We start from the raw sequence: 23,068 nt of genomic DNA, 5'->3' as shown, positions 1-23,068 counted from the left end.
CAACAAGAACAAAAAAAACGTCAGGATCTGAGTGTTTGGAACAGACTGAAGTGTTTGGCTCATAAGGATTACTCATACATGTACTGACCTCGTTATCTGAAACTACAGCCGTGTTTAATATTCATATCCACCATTGTGAGAATCCAGAAATGACAGAAATGACAGAAAACACAACTGTTCACATTTACATTTATATTCCTCTTATTTTTTAGCATTTATTTTAATTTAATGTAGACAATATCCACTGGGGATCATCAGTGCTAATCTCTTGTGTGTCACTTTTCAAATCAGGGGATGCAGATTTATCATCATGGCAGCAGATTCTACTCTCAGATCAAGGTCCTCATTTCAGTCTTTGCTCTCCCCTCACCACAGCTCAAGGGACTTCTTCAGTTTCTCTCTGTAGCACTGTAAGCTGTCCTCTGATGACTTATACTGTAATTTGGCAGAGTATAAATAAAACTGAATTCTACGTACAATTAAATTTGCTCTGGCTCAGTTAAATCCATCTCCCACCTGTCCAGAATACAGAGCCCAGAGAATGAAAGTGTCTCTGATTATAATGAATAGAGTACGTAGTAAGTAAAACTACTGCAGCAGGGAAATGTCTGTGTTCATCTGTGATTAGTATATTAGTAGGGGCAAGGAAAAGGTTAATGATATAAATAACTGATCCATGTTGGTCTTCATTACAAACTTTACAAAAATTTTAAAGGTACACTGTGGAAAATCTTACTGCCAAATGTAAGGAGATTGCAAACAACTGAATTCTATTTTCTTACCCCTCCCGCAGAATCCTAGCATCACAGGATGAAAGATGTTTAAAAAACTGTTACGTGTCTGCAGACTGCCTGTTTTCTCCCTCTCCTTTTGCTAGCCATTTCCCAAGGTAGACTGCAGGCTGGTGTCATTTTGGGAATCTCCACCTAATTAGAGGGAGGAGGCTTTGAATGGACCAACCGGGAGTGAGGACACCCTTATAAAAGGAAACTCACCTGTGGCTAGAGGGGGCTCTTTTCTCCTTGGTTAGGGTTGCTTGGCACATGTGTTGAGCTGCTCTGGTGCATTTCTTTTGTTTGTCTAAAGTCTGGGGGACCCTGTACATTTCCTCATGTAGGCTGTTTTCTGTTAAACACACCAGGTAAGAAGGTTGTTGCCACCCATGTAATGTTTGAGCTTATTTTGTAAGCTGAGGACTAAGACTTTTTTTTCTTCTTCGATGTTTTCTTGTTGTTTTTCTTTGGCATAACCTGATGGTCCCTTTCTCCCCCACATTGTTGTATGGCTGTAAGACTTTTTTTTTTTGTTTTGAGAAATTACCCATTAAACTTCATATCTGCTACAACACTTGCACTGACTTGTTAACTTAGCTTTCAAGCAGAAAGCAGGCAACTTCAGCATCGCTCTTAAAACTTTTTTCTCTGCAACCCTTGAATGTGGGAAGGGCTACTGTGCTGGTGTTTACTCTTATTTTGGTGGCGTTGTGTTGTTCGTTCTCGTTTTTACTCCTTTGGTGAAGGAGTACCAATATATTAAATGTACATATGAGTCTTCATATCTTGCCTCTGAAAATGCAGACCCAAAATAAAATTTGCTTCTACATCACAAAGAATCCTCCACCTTTGGTGTACTCCATGTATTTTTCTAACCACATAAGCTATGGGGAAGAGGCAACAAGAGAGAAGGAAAGGTAGGTATACGGAGGTGAGAGTAGGGTGTTTAAAATTAGCTAGCTGATATGATGGACAGGAGGAAGGCAGATATATTGTTTCTGCAGGAGACCAGGCGGAAGGGAAGCAAGGTGAAGAGTGTTGGGATGTGGACTTGACTGTTCTACCATGCTGTAAGGTAAAGTCACAGTCCTTGGGTTTTCTGTTATAAACTTTGAATTCTTGCTATTATTTCATATTCTGTTTGCTTGTTATTGTTTTTTTCTTGTTTGCCACATTTTAAAAAGTTTAAGCTTTAGTGTCAGTTTCTGCTTATTTTCATGATTCTGCCTTAATGTTTTATTTTTTCTATCGTTGCTTTCTTAACCTTCCCCCTCCTGCATTCTCCATTTGGATCTGCAAACAACTAACCATTCTCTGGTGTAGAGGCTGGGTGGATGAGTACGTCAAAGGTGTTCTGGGGGTGAAGAGTGTCAGACAGGATCGTACAGAGTTAAAGATTTTAAGAGTTTTATTGTGAGTAACCAAGATGGACAGCATTAGAAATGAGTGTAGCAGAGGGACAGAGGTCTAAACATGTGCAGAGGAGGGATGGTGAAAATGTTGGACGGTGAAGATGGCGCTGCCAGGTAGGAGGAAAAGAGGAAGACCATAGAGAATGTTCATGGATGAAGGAGGACATGTAGAGGGTTGTTGTTGCAGAGGAGAAGGCAAAGGAGGGGTTAGATGGAGGCAGATAATTTACACTGGTGATGACCCGGCAGGAAAGACAAACAAGAACTAGAACTACTAACCTTCCAGAAGCAAATTACTTAGAAAAGGAAAAAGTAGCCCAACTTTTCCATTTCTGGATATTAAGGCAGCTGACTTTAAACTGTTAGACTGAGCCTAATACCATTATTAGAGCATTTCTATTGCATCTGTATATATTATCATTAATTTAGAGTGGAGGCAGTCAGAGTTTAAAGTACAGTTGTTGGGTTTTTTGTTTTTGTTTTGTTTTTATAAAGCAATTAAAAACAGTTATTTTCTTTGTTTCAGGTGCAGGCATACCTCTTGAACTTCAAGAGAAGTTTTATCCTCCATGAAATGGAGGTCCAGATGTTCAGCCTATTTTAAGAAGTGTGTAAAGATGCCTCCAAAAAACAAGGAATGGAAAGAGTTGTAAGAAGGATGATTCCAGGAAACGTCTCCCAGAGGTGGCATTCATGGGCCTGTGGGTCACTCCATCCTAAATCAATGTGGGTCCCCAGTTTGCCTCAAAATTGAATGGTTCATAGTTTGGAAAAACATAGTCCTCTCTCTGAGGTTTTAGCTTCACTTTTCAAGATATATTCCTTTGAAAAAGCTTTTGTTGACCTACCTTCTTTCAATATTTTTCATTTTTGAGACCCACTGCCCAGGAGAACTCTGGTCTAAGAAGTCTAATTCAGGTTAAGTTTAAATGTAGCAGTTACAAGCATGGATATCAATCACATCACACACACACACACAGCAGCATTCATTGTAAGTCAGCATGCCAGTCACGTGATCCCTGCTTGCCTGTGGCATTAAGGTTAGGATTAGCATAGCACCATATAGACCCGACAACTTGGTCTTGCAAGACTACTCACGTGAAAAAAAGCTTTTAAACCCTTTTTCATTACTTAATTGTTCTGTTATATTTATTTTTGTGTATGAAAAATGTTACCGGAGTACTTAAGCTTTTAATGACTCTTAGTATATTTAAAGCTTAACCTGAATTATCAGGCTCATTCAGGGCAGTAGGTTAGAAAGGTATGTTTAATACAATTATTTTCTGAATGACAAATAGTGTAGGAAGTGAAAAAACTGCTGGGGATTTACCTTACAGTGTGATGTGCCTTAAGGACTGGTGCAATAAAAACTATTAAAACAAATATTCTTTTATCCCCCTCCAATACTCATCTGGCTCTTTGGCTATAATGTTTAACATGATGACATCATAGCTGACATCTTCCACAGCAGTTCACAAAACCTGCAAGATCGTTTAACAGGACTAATCACTGGAGGTATTTGGAGAATGCTTGCTGGTATTCAGCTCTCTCTGAACTTTTACACTATTAAACTTGACAAGGTAGAAATTCAAAAGTTGCTTAAATTAATATGAACTTTTCTGAAAGTGAATGAGTAGAATACGGGTGACAATCCTTAACGTCTTCATATATATTCATAAAAAATTTCTTTGAAAACTGACTTTTTCAGGGTCTGAAGTATTGATAACTGGTTTGCACCAATCATAGCACACAACACTTCTATTTTTATTTATTTATTTTGCAATTTCTGAAGCCTCCAAATGCATTTATTTACCTTAGCATCCCACATGCACGTGCCACCTTCTGACTCAGATGTGTTCGGGTGTTCTTGCTCTCCCAAATAAGGAAGACAATATCAAAATAGACTTGAGAATTTTAAAGGGAATAGTTCAAGTGGGGAAATTATGAAATACCACCTTTCATCAAATTTGAGGTCGTGAATGAGCTTTAACCACTTTCTGCATCTCTTCAGGTCTGTTGTACAGAGTAGAAGACTTGCGTAGACCTCACAGCGCTGACCACTCTGTAGACCACATATTGGGATATTTGAGATAGGGGACAAGGAATAGAAATGCTGTGCAGGTTCAAATAAAGACGGAAAGATTCAACCTCATTAAACATGAAGCAAGGTGAGAGAGCACAAGGCATGACGGAAGAAGTAACAAAGGTCAGAGGAACACTCAGACAATACATACACACCAACCAGATTATTGGACAGATGGGAACACAGCTGAAACTAATTGGAGTAAAACAAGACAAAGGAAGAAGACTTAACACAGTGCACAAGAGACGAGGGGCAATCAAAATAAAACGGGGAGTAATCAAAACATGAGAACACCAAACATCAAGATGGAGACTTGGATGAAACCATGGAGACTGTACAGAGAGACCAGACAGAAACAGCGACATGAATGGGGAAACGGAAAGGGATCGCAAAAGATGACAAATAAATATTACATAACCAAGGCACATGGACTCGACTACAATATAACCTAGGAACATGAACTAGTGGATATGCAGAGGATGTAATAAATGCTAAAGGAAAAGAACAATCGTGAAAAACAAAAAACAAACTAAAACAGAAATCCATAACCCCTCATACTCAACACTCAAGTCAAAGACAATAATACTGTATAAACACATTCATTTCCATTATTTAGGAACTCGGCTCTTTCCCACTCTTTCCACTTCTACAGATTAAGTTGGTTTAACTAATAACTTTATTTATCCTTAACTAAGTTGGAAGTTAAAGACTTGAAGCCTAATAGTGTTTTTGTTTGCCTTTTAGTGTTGATAGCTGTATTCTCTTTCATTCTGATCAGATACCCTCGATGATAACAAATCCTTTCCTCTGATCCTGCCAATTAGCTTGACACAAGCTTGTTCAGTGACTGTCTTCTGGCCTCAGTAAAGCTAGAAGGTTACTTTGTCTTCTCATGTGTGCCCTCGTGTTTTCAAAACCAACAAAATGGGGACAGCAGAGAACAGGGGTGGGGTTTTTCTGGCAGTAGCACATAGCAAAACAGTGACATCAGCCTCTAACATGCTTCTACGATGTGTTCAGATAAACAGGCATGCATTTGCCTCAGCTAGGTTAGATCATGTAGGAAGGAATTGGAGGGATGTGAAAATATTGTTTTGAGATGTTATGTTCTAAGTTGAAGGCATTGTATACGTTTTTGTTGTTCAAATTTAGATGATGAGGATGTAAACCTGAGGGGGTAGGGCTAAATAAGTATATACTTCTGCCTACTCCTTTTCAAACAACTGTATGGAATGATTTTATGAAACGTTGGTGAATGTATATGTTTGAAATAAAAAAGAACTGAACTGAAACCTTCCTTTGAGTTTTATTGTTACACTGACCTAACACTAGCAAGAGCCCTGTGATATATCGTACCCTCGTGTACATGCACTATGTGTTTAAGATGGCACAAAAATGCCATATGAGCACGTTTGCTCACAATGCCTGAAATATCTCTATAACGATAATGGTAAATTCTTTTAACTTATTTGATGTTTGCTTTAAATGGTTGCGACATATTTGAAATTAAAAACAAAACAATATTTTATCACCTTATCTTGTGAACCTTTCTCCTGTTGGGTGAGGTACTTAGGTTATAGGCGGTGACATCATAGCCTGGATGCCCTTAAATTATTTTAAGCTTTAATGAAAAGCAGGACTGAGGTCATGACCTAGTAGTGCTCAAAAATAACCTCGGTGTGAAAATAAACAGATTAATCCTGTATTAAGGTTTTTAGCAAATGAGGCATCTTTCTAAGGTCAAGTCCTTCTACTCTTATTGTAATTTTGAGAATGTTATACATGGTTTTATTGCAATTCCCCTTGACTACTGTAATGCCCTTTATGTTTGTGTGAGTTATGCTAACTTTCACTCCTCGAATTGGGTCAAAATGCTGCTGCTTGTCTGCTTACTAGAACCTGTAACTTGGAGCGTATCGCCCCTTTCCTGGCCTGCCTTCACTCTTGCCTTCAGGATTTTATTGCATGTTTTTAAAGCCTTCTGACCTCTCAACACCTTATGTTCATTAGATGTCTGTGAAGGTTCTCAGTCATCCAGGTCATCGTAGTCAAAGGAGCTTGCAAGGAAAGCGTCTGGACTTCTTTAAGTTGCTTGAAGACGTTTCACCTCTCATCCGAGAAGCTTCTTCAGTTCTAAGGTCAAATGGTGGAGAGTCCCAGATATAAACCTAGTGGGAGTGACCCCCCACAGAGGGACAAAAGGACCCCCTGATGATCCTCTAATCGCCTGAGCCAAGGTGTGAAACTGGGTTTATATCTGGGACTCTCCACCATTTGACCTTAGAACTGAAGAAGCTTCTCAGATGAGAGGTGAAACTTCTTCAAGCAACTTAAAGAAGTCCAGACGCTTTCCTTCCAAGCTCCTTTGACTATGTTCATTAGAGGTCACTGACATCTGCTAACCAGTAACTCCCCTCTGTCCTGAAGACTAGACTGAAGAATCGAAGGGACTGAACTTTCTCAGGACGAGCCCTGTAAACTGTGGATTGAGTTCCACTTCCCCCTTCTTGCAGATTTGTAAAGTACGCCTCAGTTTCATTGCTTGGCTTGAACCCTGAGCGAGAGTTGTAGATATTTAGGCTTTTAGCTATGTTTATTATTGTGTGGCTGCTCTCAAAACTGTGATTCTTTGCCTTCAATAAACAAAGAATAATAATTTGTTTATTTATGTAAATAGTTAATCATTAAGAAAAATATCCTTGGTATAAACCGAATGTGCACCAATCAAGTACATTTTACTTGCCCGGTTAAAATGTAACACTTTACATTTTAACAAAATGACAGCATTTCAGACATTTTATTTTTTGATTGTTATTGTATCTGTGCATGCGTCTGTGGTGTCTGTGTTAAAGTACAGCACTTTGGTAAATGTTGTTTTAAATGTGCTTTATAAATAAAATTGTATCGGAAGTTCAGGGTGATCTGTGTTTGTCCAACAGGTGGCAGCCTGCAATTAATAATGTAAGGTAGGAGCGCTCTCAGTGGATCCTCAATGAGAAAACATGTTTTTAACTCATGTTTTTAACTCATGTTTTCTAGACATTTTGGTTTTACTTCAATATACATTTATATTCAAATAAAGTATTTTTTTTTTCAACAAGTTGATAATTTAGCCCTGCAGTTTCCATCATTAAGTAGGTTCAGCGGTGTTTCAGGTGGTAATAAATCATATGAGGCACTATGTTCAGTTACACAATGTGGAAATCATCTCTCGTCTACAATCTTCTGAGTTCATTGTGCTCTGTTTGCTTGGATCCTTTATGTCCAATTGCTTATCAATAAATCTACTTACTTTAATGGGGTAACTGAGTAGAAAATGAATGGCAGTGAAGCAGGTGACTGACACAGTGTGGATGTTCTCAAATTAATTCAGGGGGGCTTCATAAAAAAACTCAGCCCTGTACCCGTGTAATGATCAGCAGCCTGTGCCAGATGTAACAAATGGTTCACTTGGTCTAAACATGTAATGACTTGACATATTTTTGTTAATTAGCTTGTAATACGTGTGTTTAATAAGAATAATAACTGCCCTGCTGTCACATCAGTGACTGTGTTTTATCATTTTAAGATCGTTGTGTCGCAGGCTTTACATTCATATTGCGGTTTGTCAAAATCTGTCTCAGAGTGAGAGACGAGGGAATCCACGGTACAGGTTTAGTGCTGATTAGAAATGAGCAAAAATACGGGTCTTTCTCTTTATCAAAGCGATCCAGTGAACACGGGGGTCAGCTTGTTGTCGGCCACTTGTCAGCAAGTGATGAAGAATGTGAAGCCTCTAATATTTATCATTACACTGCACCCCATAAGTCACCCTGTCTAAGCTGGTGCCAGATGTGACTTCAGAATAAATGTGCAGCCTTCACCAGTGTTCACATGCAGCAGTATTGAGATGTTTTTGTTTGCTGGGATGCACCCTTAAACAGTTCAGCGCAAATGTTTTAGGCACCACGACTAAAATGAGGCTGATTTGACAGAAAAAATGAAGACCTCGAGCCTGCACCTGCACACATTCTTTCCAAAACTTCATTGACATTTTCTTTGAGTTTAGGACTAGACTTAATCTATATCTGGGAAACTGGCTGTCAGCATCTTAATCTTAGCTTAACTTTATGATGTTGGGATCAGGGCTCTACAGGAGCCATGACATCTGTTCCATTGCTCTTCTTTTCCCTGATGGTAGCTCTCTACGCTCTACAATCTAAAAAAAACTTGTGCATGCTATTGCAGCTGCAATGTTATGTCCTAATCTAAAGCAGTACTGCTCAGATGATGCACTAAAACTTACATATTTACATTGTATGCGCTACGGTGCATCACGTGTGCTATATAGAAAAAACACACCTATGTGTGTGGCTTTTAAATGAGCTTGCTTTGGAGGTCGACTGCTTCTCTCCTTCCCACACATTTAAAACCTCTTATAAGAATGAGTAGAAATTAGAAACCCACAGCACCAACACTGAGCTTTTATGTGTCACAGCAAGTCATGCCGCACACGACCACTCACATCTCTCAAAGAAAAGAAGCAGCCAGATTACTGTCTAAAGAGAAGTTTGTATCTCTGTTTTTATTTCCCTAGAACAAATAAACAGTCTTAAAACTTAAATTATAAACACTGATATAAAGACTAGATATTAATTTTAATTTGCAACACAAGATATCAGTGCGGAATGTAGCCAAAGGGAGTCTGCACAATCACAGCAACAAAGGAATAAACATTTGTCCTCCCATATCCTGGTGGGCCTCCTTTCCCAGCCTCTCATGTCTATTTAGTTTTTTACATGAATCAGTGAGAACAGTGCCAGAAGTGTGTGGGTGGTTCTGGGACAAAGTTTACTGAAGCTGAAGTTTAGGTGGAACAGGCCCCATTCAATAAAACATCTGGATAAGATGGGAGGGGAAAGCCCTGGTGATGCACACCCCTCTTTGCTCCTCATGAGGTTCACACATGGCTTTTATGACACCTCGTTCCGTTGGTGATTTGTAGCTGTTTACATACTGCTTTTAAGTTTACGGTTTGCGAGATGAAGTGCTTAAACTTTAAAAACTAATGTTGAGTTGGGAGATTTTGTTCTTGTTTAGGCAACTAGGAGCATGTCTCTTGTAGAGCTTTGATTCTGGCTGAATGAGACAGATTTAGGTACACCACACGCAGGGGCGAGTGTGGGATCTCACCCTTGCACGGCTTTGCACTCTATGAAAATTCTGTTGCAAACTTGTTCCCTTTTCAGTCATAACAGTTTCAATCAACCGTGAACACCCACACCTAACTGCCTTCTCACTCAAACTCAACCTGTCAAACAGAAACAATGCTAACTCTTGATTTAAACATCTGCTCTTTGAGTTCAGGTTAAAGAGGTGCTAATTTTGTGTTAAAGGACCAGTGTGTAGGATTCAGTGGCCTCAGTCAATCAGTTAAAGACCCACCACTTTCCCAAGTGTGACGGAGAATCGGTGCCCATCAGGTCCCACTTACAAAATTATCTCAGAGTTTAAGCTCAATTGCCTATCCAACTGGAAACATCTAGAAGAGACCAGATCTGTGTTTTGTACTTGTTTTCTCTTGTAGCCTGCCTCAGTTTTGTTTCACTTTGTTTTTTATTTTGAGGGTTGCTGCTCTTTCTTGTTCTAAATAATATATATGATCATTCATTTGTGAAAATTTGCTGCAAATTCAACATGAAAACACAAACAGCCCTGATTGGAGTGTGCTACCATCAAGTGATTGGAGAAGTAATCAGCAAGCCCAAGCATGAAGATGAACAATGCCGGCCCACCTCATATGTGGACATAGCCACCAAGATGGTTGGTAAAGTCCAACCACGAAGACTTGTGTTGAGTATACCCTACATACCCTGGATAATTCTCCTTTCTAATTGTTAGAATGACCACCATTTACAAAACTGACTTCATGTTTTGTTCACTGTGATCTGAAACTGTGACTAAGCCCGTAAACTCATTAGGAAAAGGCTTTCAGAGGTCATAGAGCAAGAAACTCTGGGGCCGTTTTAGCCCTGACTTCTACACAAACTGAAGTCATGTTGCAACAACAGGAGTCGCTCCCTGCTGTCCATTAAAAGGAAAGGTCTAAGGAACTGTCACAAAGTCCCAGACTGTTGTTCAGAACAGGTCTGCTAGATTTTTACATCATGATGATCATTGGAAAAGAATTCACAGGAACACGGCTAATATTACTGTTATTGGTTATGTGTCATTAGCGTGGAATTATTTCCTTTAATGTAGCAGCCACATTTGTTTTAAAAGTAATGTATGTTTTCCAAACTTCTACTAAAAGTTATTCCAGTGAAATATTTTTTTAATCATTTCAGACATATAGAATACACACAAATTTTAAGGAGTAATACTTTTATGAAAATGTTCTGCTTTGGCATAATTAGGTTACATAAAGAACATTTTAAACAACAATTGTAACAGTTTTCAGAAATCAAACAAAAGTCAACATCTACTCTCTCTCTTGGAAAGAACTGAATCAGACACACACACACACACACACACACACACACACACACACGCACACACACACACACACACACACACACACACACACACCTTTTGATCCGCTTATTAAATCTGTGAAAGAAAAGCAGACCCAAGAGTAATTCACGAAATGCAGATACCTTTATCTAATTGCATTAACAAAACATAAATCTGCCTCTTAACTGAGAAATAAAGGAGTGAAGTCCCCGAAAACATCTATAAAAATGAGAACTTGATTAAAGCAGAAATTTTGAGGTGAAACCTCTGCAGTCCTGCTCTTTGAATAAAGTGACTTTAAAACAGGGGCATACTTTACTTAGAAACTAAAGATTGGGGTAAACAGATTTTAAATAAAGGTATCATTTACCACACAACGCAGATAATACAGGATCCACTCTGCTGCTGATTTACTTTAATCACTGGTTTAGACTGTCTTACAAATTTATAACAAATAAAATGACCATATCTTACATGCAGTGAACATGAAGGTTTTTTTTTTTAATCTGGAAGTGTGGGATGCTCTAGTATGTACTACGTTTATGCAGGAAAGATAAAGATAAAAGGTTCAGGTTCAGGTTATTTGTACCCAGTAGGTACAGTTGATTTGCAGTAGGTAAGCCATCCATCCTTAAAGGTAAATTTTCAAACAAGCAGAGACAACAGACAGTGATTAAACTGGATACAACATAACGAGGGAGTATATAAATAATTTCCCCCAGGGATCAATAAAGTATTCTGATTCTGATATGGCAATTATGGCTAATCTTTAATAAAAACCTATTTAAACTGGGAAATCAGACTCCCATCATTTCATTGCCCTTATTTCTGAATTTTGAGGAACAGTGTTACTCCACAGTCTGCTAAAACTCGCATTAGCAGTCAGTGATAATAACGCACAGATAAACCTGTCGTGCATCAGCGCGACCCAGGACAGCAGCTCGCGCTGACTCCCGCAGCATCTCCCCCTGTGCGGGACCATCATGTCACTGAGCTCGGCGGAGGGATACAGTAACCAATGTCATCGTGGTGCTGAGGCTTTTGCAAAGCAAAAATGTCTGCCTAAGGGAAACTCGTAACTGATATATATAGAGGATATTCCCCCAGTAATTGCTGTTTAAACCCACATTTCGCTGTTCTGAGGCGTCTTTTCAGAAAACGACTCTTCACCAGATCACCCTAGTCGGGATTTTAATCGGAAAACAGGTAAAATATCAGAAGGAGTTTGCCAAAAAGCTTTCGGACCCGTGAAAGAAGTTGGGAGTTGAGAAAGACCATCACTGCGTTTTGTATTCCGGAGCTGGAAATTGAGATTATCATTTACAGTATTTGTTTATCTGTGTTGCCTGTCTTGAAGTGGTCTGTAATTTACGTTTCGGTCTATCGGAGGGCATTGTCTTCTCCGTACTGCTGTCTACACGGACTAAAAACGCTGCAGCTGCCTGCAGCTCGCTAGCTATTTTCAACCCATATGAACTAGGGACTGCAGCTAGTGTTAGCCGCTTAGCTAAGCGACGTTAGGTGCCTCCGCGAACAGTAGGCGATAACCATCGTTATACGTGGAAAATAAGCCGCACAGACCACTGACATTAACACGGTTAGTGACAGCCCGGGCAGAGGGTCGTTTAAACGTCTCGGAGTGATAACAGAGGCACGTTGACGGCGCTCTAACGCGATGCTGCAGGTCCTGGCTTTAACAAGCAGAGCCATCCATTCAGAGCGCTCCTACTAACGGTCTCATCTCTCTTAATCAGCGCAGTGAGAGAAAACAAGTAAAGAGAAACATTTCTGCACACTTTCATCAGTGATTATACGCCCGTTCTGTCCGTGTTTGCCACATGAAGGTTAAAGCCATAGTCAACTTTACTTCACAGTGATGGTCTTTATTCTTCATCCATAACAAATACCTCCCGCGGCAGTCATTTCATGTGGTACTAGTCCCCTCTGCTCAATAAACCAGCAAAGATGTAATCTGATGGACTTTGTCTTCTCCAGCTTTCTAGATCGCCAGGATGAACCCCCAGCAGCGGATTGCCGCTCTCGGAACTGACAAGGAACTAAGTGACCTGCTGGACTTTAGTGCGGTAGGTTGGGTTTTTTTTAAACGCTTTGCCATGCAGCTCCAAGACATGTGATGATTAAACAGGCTTAATAATGACTAATTGATCAATTCCTGTTAGTATGTCGAGTAGTATGATTTCACAGGCTAACCTTGATTTAGTGTCATGGCACTGGATTATGTGAATGGTTGCTTTTGCACATCTGACTTGCTCTAATTGTAGGTATGCATTTCTGTGTTTCTCCTTTCAGATGTTCTCTCCACCTGTAAGCGGAGGGAAAAATAGGCCTACCACACTTGGAAGCAGTCAGTTCAGTGCATCAGGTAGGACCTGGTCCCAAAGACCTCTCTGTAAACCCTCTGATACGTAGTCTCTCTTTATCCCTGCTCGCATGACTCATAATTCTGCACTTGAAGATCGGTTGTTTACCTGATTCTGATTTGTTTGAGTTCTGTTTGGACTTATTTATATAAATGGAGACTGGAAGAAAACTGTCTTAGTTTTCAGCATTGCATGTGATTCTTCTCTCTCCTCTGTGTGTGTGTGCTTTTCACATCTGGTGCTTGAAACATGAGCCCTCCACCTGGAATTGTAGTGCAGTGCTGTAGTAAAGATGTAGAACAAAGCTTGGTTTAGGACACAGACGGGTGTAAATGTTTTATTGATCTAATGTGAGTGTTATTCATTTTTTCATCGCATTGTCAGATGCTTTAATTAGGCAGTTCTTTTGTCAGCTTGTGGTTAAGGATTCGCTGTAAGGTTTCCTTCAGGAAAATGCTGTTAATATCCCTAGTGGGATTGTGTGACATTTTCTTATTGAGCAAGATTACAGGAGCATATTGATGATGCCCCTCAAATATACGCATACATTTAAGTGTGTTTTCCATGAATTTCTGGTCTCTTTGGGTTAGGGTTAGTAGGTGGTTTGGTCGTAATAACTAGCGTTAAGCTTTTCTGCTTCTGGATCGCTTCCTATATCTATAAACGCTACAGGACATGAATCCGAAGCACATCTATTGTCTGATGTGCCACTAGAGAAAGTCAACAATCGAGCTTTATGTATTGTGAAAGCATGTCTTGTGTGCATCCACAAAGCCTCGTTGTCATCGGTTATCTGCGAAACGAAAGACACACACTGAGGAGAAATGACAAAGAAACAAGAACAGAGCTGTCACACATGAACTGCGGGGCTGACTTTTATAATACCTAATCATTCAAGTAACGATGATGCTGTGTGTGTGTGTGTGTGTGTGTGTGTGTGTGTGTGTGTGTGTGTGTGTGTGTGTGTGTGTGTGTGTGTGTGTGGTCTCTTCAGTAAAACAAATGGCAAGAAATTCTAGTGAAATTGCTCTGAGAATTTTCAAATAGTCGCACCTTTCTGGTAAGCTTCCCACGCATATGTTCATGTAATGTAATAATAACACAAAGTTTCACATTGACAACAGCGTTGTCAATATTTTTGAAGGTTTTCATGTGACAGTGTTTTAGGTATACCTTTATAAAAAATAATAAATCTGAGCATGCCGCCACCACTACTATCTGCTCCCTGAGAAGTCAGAGCCGATTTGAAACAAGTTACAGGAGTGCCAGACAGGAAATGTATTGCAGAGCTTTTTCACTTGATTGTGTCAGATTACACAGGTGGAAACCTCAGTGAATGTTTCTCTAATTGTGGATGTTTTCAGCAGCCGGGTTGTTTTGTCATTGCTGCAGCAAGCTGATGACAAAAAATGAAACAGGTTTCTTTAATGTTGATTTATCTGCAAAACAAGCATTTTTACTAGGATGACTAAACATTGGTGTTGTCCATGCAGTGCACTGTAAGGCATAACTATGTGCTGTTGTGGTTTATTGTAGGAAGGTGCTCTTAAATACACTGTGGCCAGCCTGGTGCTTTTTCTGTGGAGTATTGTAAGTTACAGTTCAAAGCTCATTGGCACCGGTGTGTGTCTTCTGGTAACCAAGTTTTTTCTTCAAAACTGAACTAAGGCTACACCTGGGCTGTTGGTTAAAAACAAAAATGATAAAAATTATGTGGGCGTGACTGTGTAATTACAAGATGTTTTGTAGATTTTATTTGCAATTTGTAAATGTAATATTTTGTGAGAAACATACTATCTGCAGATATTTTTATTATTATGACATGAACTATGTTTAGAGCAGATTTAAAGAGCTCAGATTAGGTATTAATGTCTCCTTTTGCTTATTTCTATCTAAGTACAGATTTATAAATAGGCAGCTTTGTTTCAGTTCTTTTATTCCCCCTACAGTCTAGGTTTGACTGTTTGTGTTAGATAATTAAATAGTTTTTCCACACATAGTTTTAAATTGGAGCTATAATAACTCTAATTATTGTTTTATGGTAACACTTCAGATGTTTTTGTTCTTTAATTTGCAATACATCTTTGTTTGCTGTTAAATAACCGTGTTTGTTTCTAAAAATAAAATATTAGTTTGTAATGGGGGTAATTCCATGTCAGTTCTTCACCTCCGTTACACCTGACCGCATCTCAGATTCGCCTGAAAAAGAAATAAAAATCCAGGGGACAGATAAACTTCTTAAAAGGAATTATGCAAAACAAATCAGGTCCCTACAATCATTAGGTTTCTCAATATAAAGGTAAGGCTGGTGATGTGGCTCTGTGAATGTGGACTCGCTGGAGTGTGGCTCAGGTTATCTTAGATCGGTGGATTGAAGTCCTTAATATATTTGTTTGGCTGATCTCTGATAGCAGAATTGGAGAAACCATAACTTTGCAGGTAGGGGACTGATATTTCTTCACTGTGATATTTCTGAGGTATGACACCATATACTAAATCTAAATTAACTATTTTACAAAGAGCACCTTTCTGTTAATATTATACTCAAAATATGTCATGGTGGTTTTTTTTAATTGGATGAATTGAGATTGAATGATCCACTGTGTTTTTAAAAAATTATATATCTATATAGATATATAACTTGATTGATAAATAATTAGATGTAGGACAGAGAGATTACACTCAAGTGTTTTTGAGTTGCATGATATTTCTACATCCATTTATGGTTTCGTGTCACAGGATATATTTTGCTGTAAGAGACACACTCTGGAAAGATTTCCATAGCTTTTTAGCTTTTCTGTTTTTTAGTTTCAAATTTCTGAATGTTTGGTATTTTGTTAAGTCACATCTTAAATATTTCCTGTGGAACTTCAGCAAAATTCACTACTGAAACTATATCACGCTGCAGTATCATGGAGAAGATGAGCCACTAAAAGTGTCTTACATCTAAATAGCGAGAGGGAATTTATTGTCTGCTTTAGTATTTTGTGTTTTTGTAGCAAAAACTGCTCGTATGAGCTATACCACTTTTTTCCAACAAACAAGCATCCGCACAACTTTGACTCTGCAGTGGATTGTAATTTCAGGAGGCTAAATTTAGTTTGCATATGTATGCATGTATACGTTCTAATTTAAATATTCCAGCACTGACACCTATAGCGGGTAAATCCCTCTTCCCTTTAGCCTACAGCCAGAGCTCATGTCTCTCTGATCCTCAAGGTAGGGGAAGAAGCACCTACATAAGTGATTGTGAACTTAAGGCAAGTGAGTGTGCAGTCATGAGTGTGGAAATTGCAGGGAATGAGGGTTTGGATTATTGCATCTCAGCTGGGCATAGCCAGATAATTGAGGCAGAGTGGGACATGCAGGACCCTTCAAAAGTGTGTCAGAGAAAGATGGATTGGAAAAAATAGCCAAAGTGGCTCTAACGGAGATTCATCATTTCTCTCCTCCAGCTGTGTTGATGATGCAAATCTGATGAGGCCATTGACTCTTCAGTGGAGTGGGGCTGCTGTGAAATGGGTAATTTTCATTTAGTGGGTATGTAGTGGTACATTTGTTGACTGTGACCAGCAGCTGTTGTAGGTTGGTTTGTCAGTCAGATGGATCCCAAAATGAAATGTCTCATTGCCGGTCGTAGCTACAAAGAGAGCGTCACTGCTGCTGCCTCACTTTGAGGTCAGTTTTGTGTGCAAAGCATCAGATTTGGTTATTAATTATCAGATTGATGTCACCTAACAAAAATAAATACTCTTGCCTGTAAAGTCAAGATGGTTTTCAATGATTTAGAAATGCATTACAGAGAAGATACATGAAGGATGTAAGCATATGCCAGTTAAAATTGTTCAACCGTGTATGAAGGAATGATACCCTGCAGGGTGTCACCTCGCAGGAAGGCTCCTAGGTTTGAATACACTGGCTGGCTCAAGTCTCCCTGTGTGAGTTCATTTCATGTACCCTGGCTTTCTCCCGCAGCCCAAAGACATGTGTGTTGGGTGAAGTGGTGATTCTGAATTGGCTGTTTGTGTGAATATGAGTGTGATAATTAAACAGTTTTTCCACACATAGTTTTAAATTGGAACTATAATAACTCTAATTATTGTTTTATGGTAACACTACATCTTTTATTTGCTGTTAAATAACCGTGTTTGTTTCTAAAAATAAAATATTAGTTTGTAATGGGGGTAATTCCATGTCAGTTCTTCACCTCCGTTACACCTGACCGCATCTCAGATTCGCCTGAAAAAGAAATAAAAATCCAGGGGACAGATAAACTTCTTAAAAGGAATTATGCAAAACAAATCAGGTCCCTACTATCATTAGGTTTCTCAATATAAAGGTAAGGCTGGTGATGTGGCTCTGTGAATGTGGACTCGCTGGAGTGTGGCTCAGGTTATCTTAGATCGGTGGATGCTTGAAGTCCTTAATATATTTGTTTGGCTGATCTCTGATAGCAGAATTGGAGAAACCATAACTTGGTTGTCTGTCTTTTTGTGTTGGCCCTGTGATAGACAGACTTGCACCTCATGAATAGGCTCCAGCTCCTCTCATATCTAATATAGATGCCAAATAAGACATTTGCAGTGGTTAATATTTTTCTGGCCAAATGAATCAGGGCAGTGTGATGTAGAGCAGAAGTTCTAGAGAAAAGTAATCTTTCCCTGCGAGAAAGGGAGGAGTAAAGGCTGAATGTTATGAGGTGTAATCAAAATGTTCTGGAAACCAGATCATGAAAATCAAAAACCGTATCTGATTTGAGTTTACCCGATCTCTCCCTTTAAGATTATCTTCACGTGCATCTCTTGACCATTTTCAGCCCCACTTTTATTTTTCCTTCCTGCATGTCCCGCTATGACCACTTGCACTGTGTGCTCTGTGATTTCTGCACACACCCTTGAACTTGTGCAGAGAGCAATCCTAAACTTCTCTTTCAATCTGTGTCCATCTACAAATGAGCATGTTTCAGTTAAAGAATTGTCAGTGTCAATGAACAAAAGTGGCAAGTGAGGTCAGGAGCACATCCACGAGTGTGCCGTTTGTTTTTCTTGATAGTCACACGGTCGTGCATAAGAATTTCTTTTCCTCTGGGGTCAGTCTGAAGTTTCTGAGGGAGAACATTCAGAGCAAACAGCCTGAACTGTGCTTCATGCCTCTTGATCACACCTCATATTATCAACATTTCTGTCCCGATTAGATGCATCCCTAATTTTGGGCTAACAGGTCTTAATTTAAATTTGTTGAAATATAGTGTTTGAGATTGTCGATTATGTCAGGAAACAGCGTGTTTGAAATTCACTGTTTCTAGCTGTAATCATGGACATGTTTGTTTTGTAGCCAGTGTTTGTAGCTAGTGCAAAAGATTGTGGTAAATAAAAAGGTGTGGTGTAAGTGTAGCTTATATGGAGTAATGGAGGGTTGATGTTAACCCTGTGTATCCCTGTTGGAATCAGTTGGATTTGTCTGATTTCAGTTGCTATTTCACATTATTGTGATTTGCGTGAAAACATTTGGCACAGTCATAGTTTTGACTGGGCTGCTCTAAGATCATTTATACAAGAAACCATCAATTAGACATCAAGCCCAAAAACCTTCTCCCTGAGGGGCCCCATGTGTACTTGTGTATTGTGGAGTAGTGTCTTCATGGACAAGTCTGTGTGGTCACAAAAAAATTGGCAGGCATGTGGACGTCTGCACAGAGCCTCACATTCATCATCTTTGCGATGTAGAAATTTACGTCACTCGGACCTGTGTGAACCCTAGCATTACTCTAACAGACATGGAAACTATATCACGCTGCACTATTTGCCAGAAGTGAATACATCCCTTTGGAAAATAGATCTGATTATCAAATGATCCACAGCCCTCATTTACTGCATTAAAGGCCCCATGGTAGAAGCGTAATGAGCGTTAGTCAACCTTTTTATTACTGGGATAGTGGGATAATAGTGTTGCACCAATATCTGAAGAAATGCTCAAGATATGTTTGCGTTGCTCTGGTTTTTTGAGTGTACCTGGCCAGATCTTTGTCAGAACCTTGTCTGTCTCCTTTGGGCACTTATGGGAGATTCGTCTAGTCTCTAGTACCTTGTGTCTGGAGACAGGAAATAATGTTTCCAGCTAGTGTTTTGTTATATAGAAGATTTTATTACACACAAGTTCAATGTACTTACCCCCCCCCCCCCCCCCCCCCCCAAATAAGAAGCAAAACTGTACAAAGAAATAAAATATAACTCGACAAATACACAAACACAAGCCACAGGTCATCACAGTCCTTTTTGTGTGTTACTGTTTGCATCTCATTTACTGTGGTCGTCCGGCCCACTTTCATGCCACACACCTCATCTGAGTCAAACAGATTTATCTCGGCCTCATATAGACAAAGATTATACACCCAGTATTCATCAAGCTTCTTTTCATGTTCTTTTGCAAATTGTAATCCTGCAGTTTAGTACAGTTGTGTACTTCCATATAGTAGCTGCAACTCATTATTAGTTGGCCATCAGTTTTACTGCAGGCTTTTTCCATCTTGATTTAGATTTTTTTTTCTGTTCCTCTGCCAACGCTCTTCATGTAACGCCGTGATGCACACATGGAAATAGATATAGCCCAAGGGTCCAAAACTGAGAACCCAATATGAGAATGTATGAGAAAGTACATGCATAACTGTTTCAAACTTACTCTACAGCTCTTGAGGTTTCCCAAATGACTGGTAACACACACACACACACACATACATACATACGTATATATATATATATATATATATATATATATATATATATATATATATATATATATATATATATATATATATATATATATATATATATATATATATATATGTGTGTGTGTGTATACATATATATATATGTATACGTTCTAAAAATAACCTGCGATATGTGAAATCCGTAAAGTAGCCAACTTAATTTTTTGACAATTATTATAGATTTTAAGGCTTAAGGCTATTATAGGTTTTTTTAAGGCTACACATTTTATACACTTTTCTCAGACAGGCATGAAAATTTTCACACTTTTCACCCGCAGGTGCCTTTGATGGTGTATAAAAGTTTTGTCAGCATTGGTGCGTTTGTTGGGTAGAAAACTTACAAACATACAGTACAGCACTTCAGAGTCACACTGCTAGCGATCGAAGATTTATGTAAATTTGACAAGCTGAATGCATTCTGTACTGTACAGGAGACACGGTACGAGATTGATTGATTGCACTGCAAAAAAAAAAAAGCATGCAAAATTGCACAAAAAAATCCGCAAAACATATAGCGAGGGACCACTGTATACAAAATGTGTCACTGTCTTTGCCCATAGGAGCAATTTATGTATTATGGGCCCCATGTGTTATGTTAAGTGTATTTCAGATACTGCCAGGACCAAATGCTCTTTTTTGTAAAATAAATGCATAACATTTGGCGTGTGGTTGTGCTGCCAACTGTTTTCAAGTGATGAAAAGTATTCATTCTCCAAGTGAGTAAGATGATATAGATTCCTATCTCAGCAAATGTCACTAGTAGTGAAATTCTAAATACAAACTGTAATGCTTGGCTATTTTTTTCCTGCAGTTTGCTGAGCAGACACTTTCACAGCCTTGTTGAATTTTCTTGCATCAGTAATATTGAACTTAATGCTCAAATCTTTTCATTTGTACAAAAAGTGCACAAATAATTTTATTGGCTGGCTTTTAACTGAATCTAGGTTTGGTGCAAGCTGTTCATGAATGATGCCGTAGAGATGGTAAGAAAGGAGGAGTCAGCATGTTATTACAAACACAACCACTACAACCACACTGCTTGCTTTTTCACCCAGAGCCTTCTACTGAAAACATGTTGTTGATAATGGTTTGATGGACTACATACTGAATATTAGGGATGTTCCTACAAATTTGCTGGTCAATTAAGCTGGAGAACAAAAATCAGATGAGGTGGACAGGTCTTAAAGTCATAGAACAGAAAAAAAAAAAGAGCTCAGTCTAATGCAGGGACGTCAAAGTCATTGGACACTGCGGGCCACATAAAGCCCACTTTTAGCTCAAGTCGGGTGGACCAGTTAAACTCCCCTTTCTATCAGTGTAAAGAACTTCTAGTCTAACATAGTGGAAAACACCCTGAGACACACTCGGAGACCAAACATTTCTTAAAAAAATGATGAATGTGAACCTGATTCTCCATGTTTCATTATGCTTACATTGCAGCCAGCCAGTGTATTTGCGTGTTTTCTTTATCCTCTTGTATCAGTGAGTAATCTCATTGTGGTGGCTGTCTGTGTACCGAGAAGAGAGGGAACCCTAGAGCCCTTTTGGAGATGGTAATCAGACAAGATGACAACCAGTGGCCCAGACTGCAAACACTGACCATTGTTACATTCACAGTGTAAAATGCCTCAGCTGGGCGACAGCATGTCACCATCGTGTCATCACACTACCAACACTAGTAGTTCAATTAGTAACACGAGTATCACGGCCTCAAATGTGGATGACAAAACCGACAAATCACAAAAGCGAGACAAATTAACTTTATAGTTTGCCCACTGAAGAAGAGGAAATGAATCTACTCCGTGCAAGCAGCAAAGCACCATGTCTGTCAGGATGAAACTTATTTGTTGCGCTGCTCACTGGTGCGTGATTTCTGGTTACAGAAATGTCACTGACTTTCGGGTAAAATGTATAATTAGACAAACAGGTTTCTGACTAAGAAGTTCTTGGCAGAATGGAGGCTGAAATTGTAGTATTGACACTAAAAATTAAAAAAAAAAAATCTAACTGCAGTATCATTTCAGATTGGGTATTTTTTCCGTATCTTGTAATCATTGTTCCACATCCTCATCAATTTCCGATAACACCAAAGGGCTTTGTTTGTGATTATTAGCTTTAGTGACGCATAAAAAGTTCCATGTAAGCTGCACTGAACCTCATTAGGTGAAACTGAACATTATATGTAGGGCTGCAGAGCTGTATTTAGATGTTGGTGAATCAGAGGACCACCACCAAACACGTTTTGATCAGTGATTATAGGTTTGTTTTTAGCTGTGCATAATTAACTTTTGCTTTTTACTTGTTGTTTGTTAGTTTCACTTGGAAAAATTCAGCTTTTTTGATTATTAGACCAACTTTGCTGCATATCATCTGTTAAATTTGTTAAACCTGTTAAAGTGTAAAAAAAAAGTTTTTTTTGTTTGTTGTATTATTTTTTCTGAGCATACCCAATATTTATAAAATCTGATATTCTTTATTTGAAGTTGGAAATGAACAAATGGGATTGCATTTTACTGGGACAGATATTATTACAACAGGGACAATCAATAACTTCGAGAATATTGATGCTTTACCCGCGTTGCAGTTATGTTTTCTTTGTGGTGACTTTGGCTATTACAGGAGCACAATAATGTTCAATCGAGGCATCAAATATTTGTTACTGACTATATCACATAAATTAGATTGTAAAAATCAGATATTGTGTTTTTCAAGCTGTGCCAGATGCTCTAGCTTTGCAGATTGGTTGGCGTTATTGATTTTATTTGTTTATCAGTTTGAGTTTTGAAACATTCAGGTTTTCTTTAATTTAGAAAATGAGTTTTATCACGTTTCAGTGCTCAGCTGTTTAGCCTGCCATACATCGGATTACCAAGTTTCTGGTTGCTTTGTGGTACATGAGGAGAATTTGAAGGAAAAATATATTTATGTGTCACATTTAAAGATATCAGTTAGTCACTTTTCTTTTTGTTTTGTTGTAAAAATCACACTGCTGTCATGGCAGTCTGGGTGTTAATCAGACCAAAGGCTTGCACCTGTAATTAAATAGCATTTCCAACTTGTAAGCAAGACAAGAGTCTGTTTATGTGACCCACCCAGGTTATTAAGTTTTTCTTTTTGTTTTTTCTTTTTTGCTCATTTGTGGTCATTGTTATATCCAAAGC

At 38.8% G+C, this 23,068-nt stretch overlaps 1 protein-coding gene across 6 annotated transcripts in view; it reads left to right on the top strand.

Moving 5' to 3' along the window:
* The first annotated feature begins 11,797 nt into the window (after nucleotides 1–11,797).
* The window catches only part of tcf12 (transcription factor 12), a 96,808-nt gene continuing 85,537 nt past the window's right edge, over nucleotides 11,798–23,068 (top strand). For 4 of the 6 annotated variants that reach the window (XM_080884676.1, XM_080884675.1, XM_080884672.1 and 1 more), the window contains exons 1-3: nucleotides 11,799–11,966; nucleotides 12,756–12,844; nucleotides 13,071–13,143. In XM_080884676.1, coding sequence (XP_080740802.1) covers nucleotides 12,773–12,844; nucleotides 13,071–13,143 — 145 coding nt within the window. In that variant the 5' untranslated portion in view covers nucleotides 11,799–11,966; nucleotides 12,756–12,772. Of the gene's footprint in view, nucleotides 11,967–12,755; nucleotides 12,845–13,070; nucleotides 13,144–23,068 lie in introns of all 6 variants that reach the window. The other 2 variants (XM_080884674.1, XM_080884673.1) reach the window with 1 other exon arrangement.

Source organism: Rhamphochromis sp. 'chilingali' (assembly GCF_963969265.1).
Source record: "Rhamphochromis sp. 'chilingali' genome assembly, chromosome: 6".
NCBI lineage: Eukaryota > Metazoa > Chordata > Actinopteri > Cichliformes > Cichlidae > Rhamphochromis > Rhamphochromis sp. 'chilingali'.
This window is presented reverse-complemented; position numbering and strand designations above follow the sequence as displayed.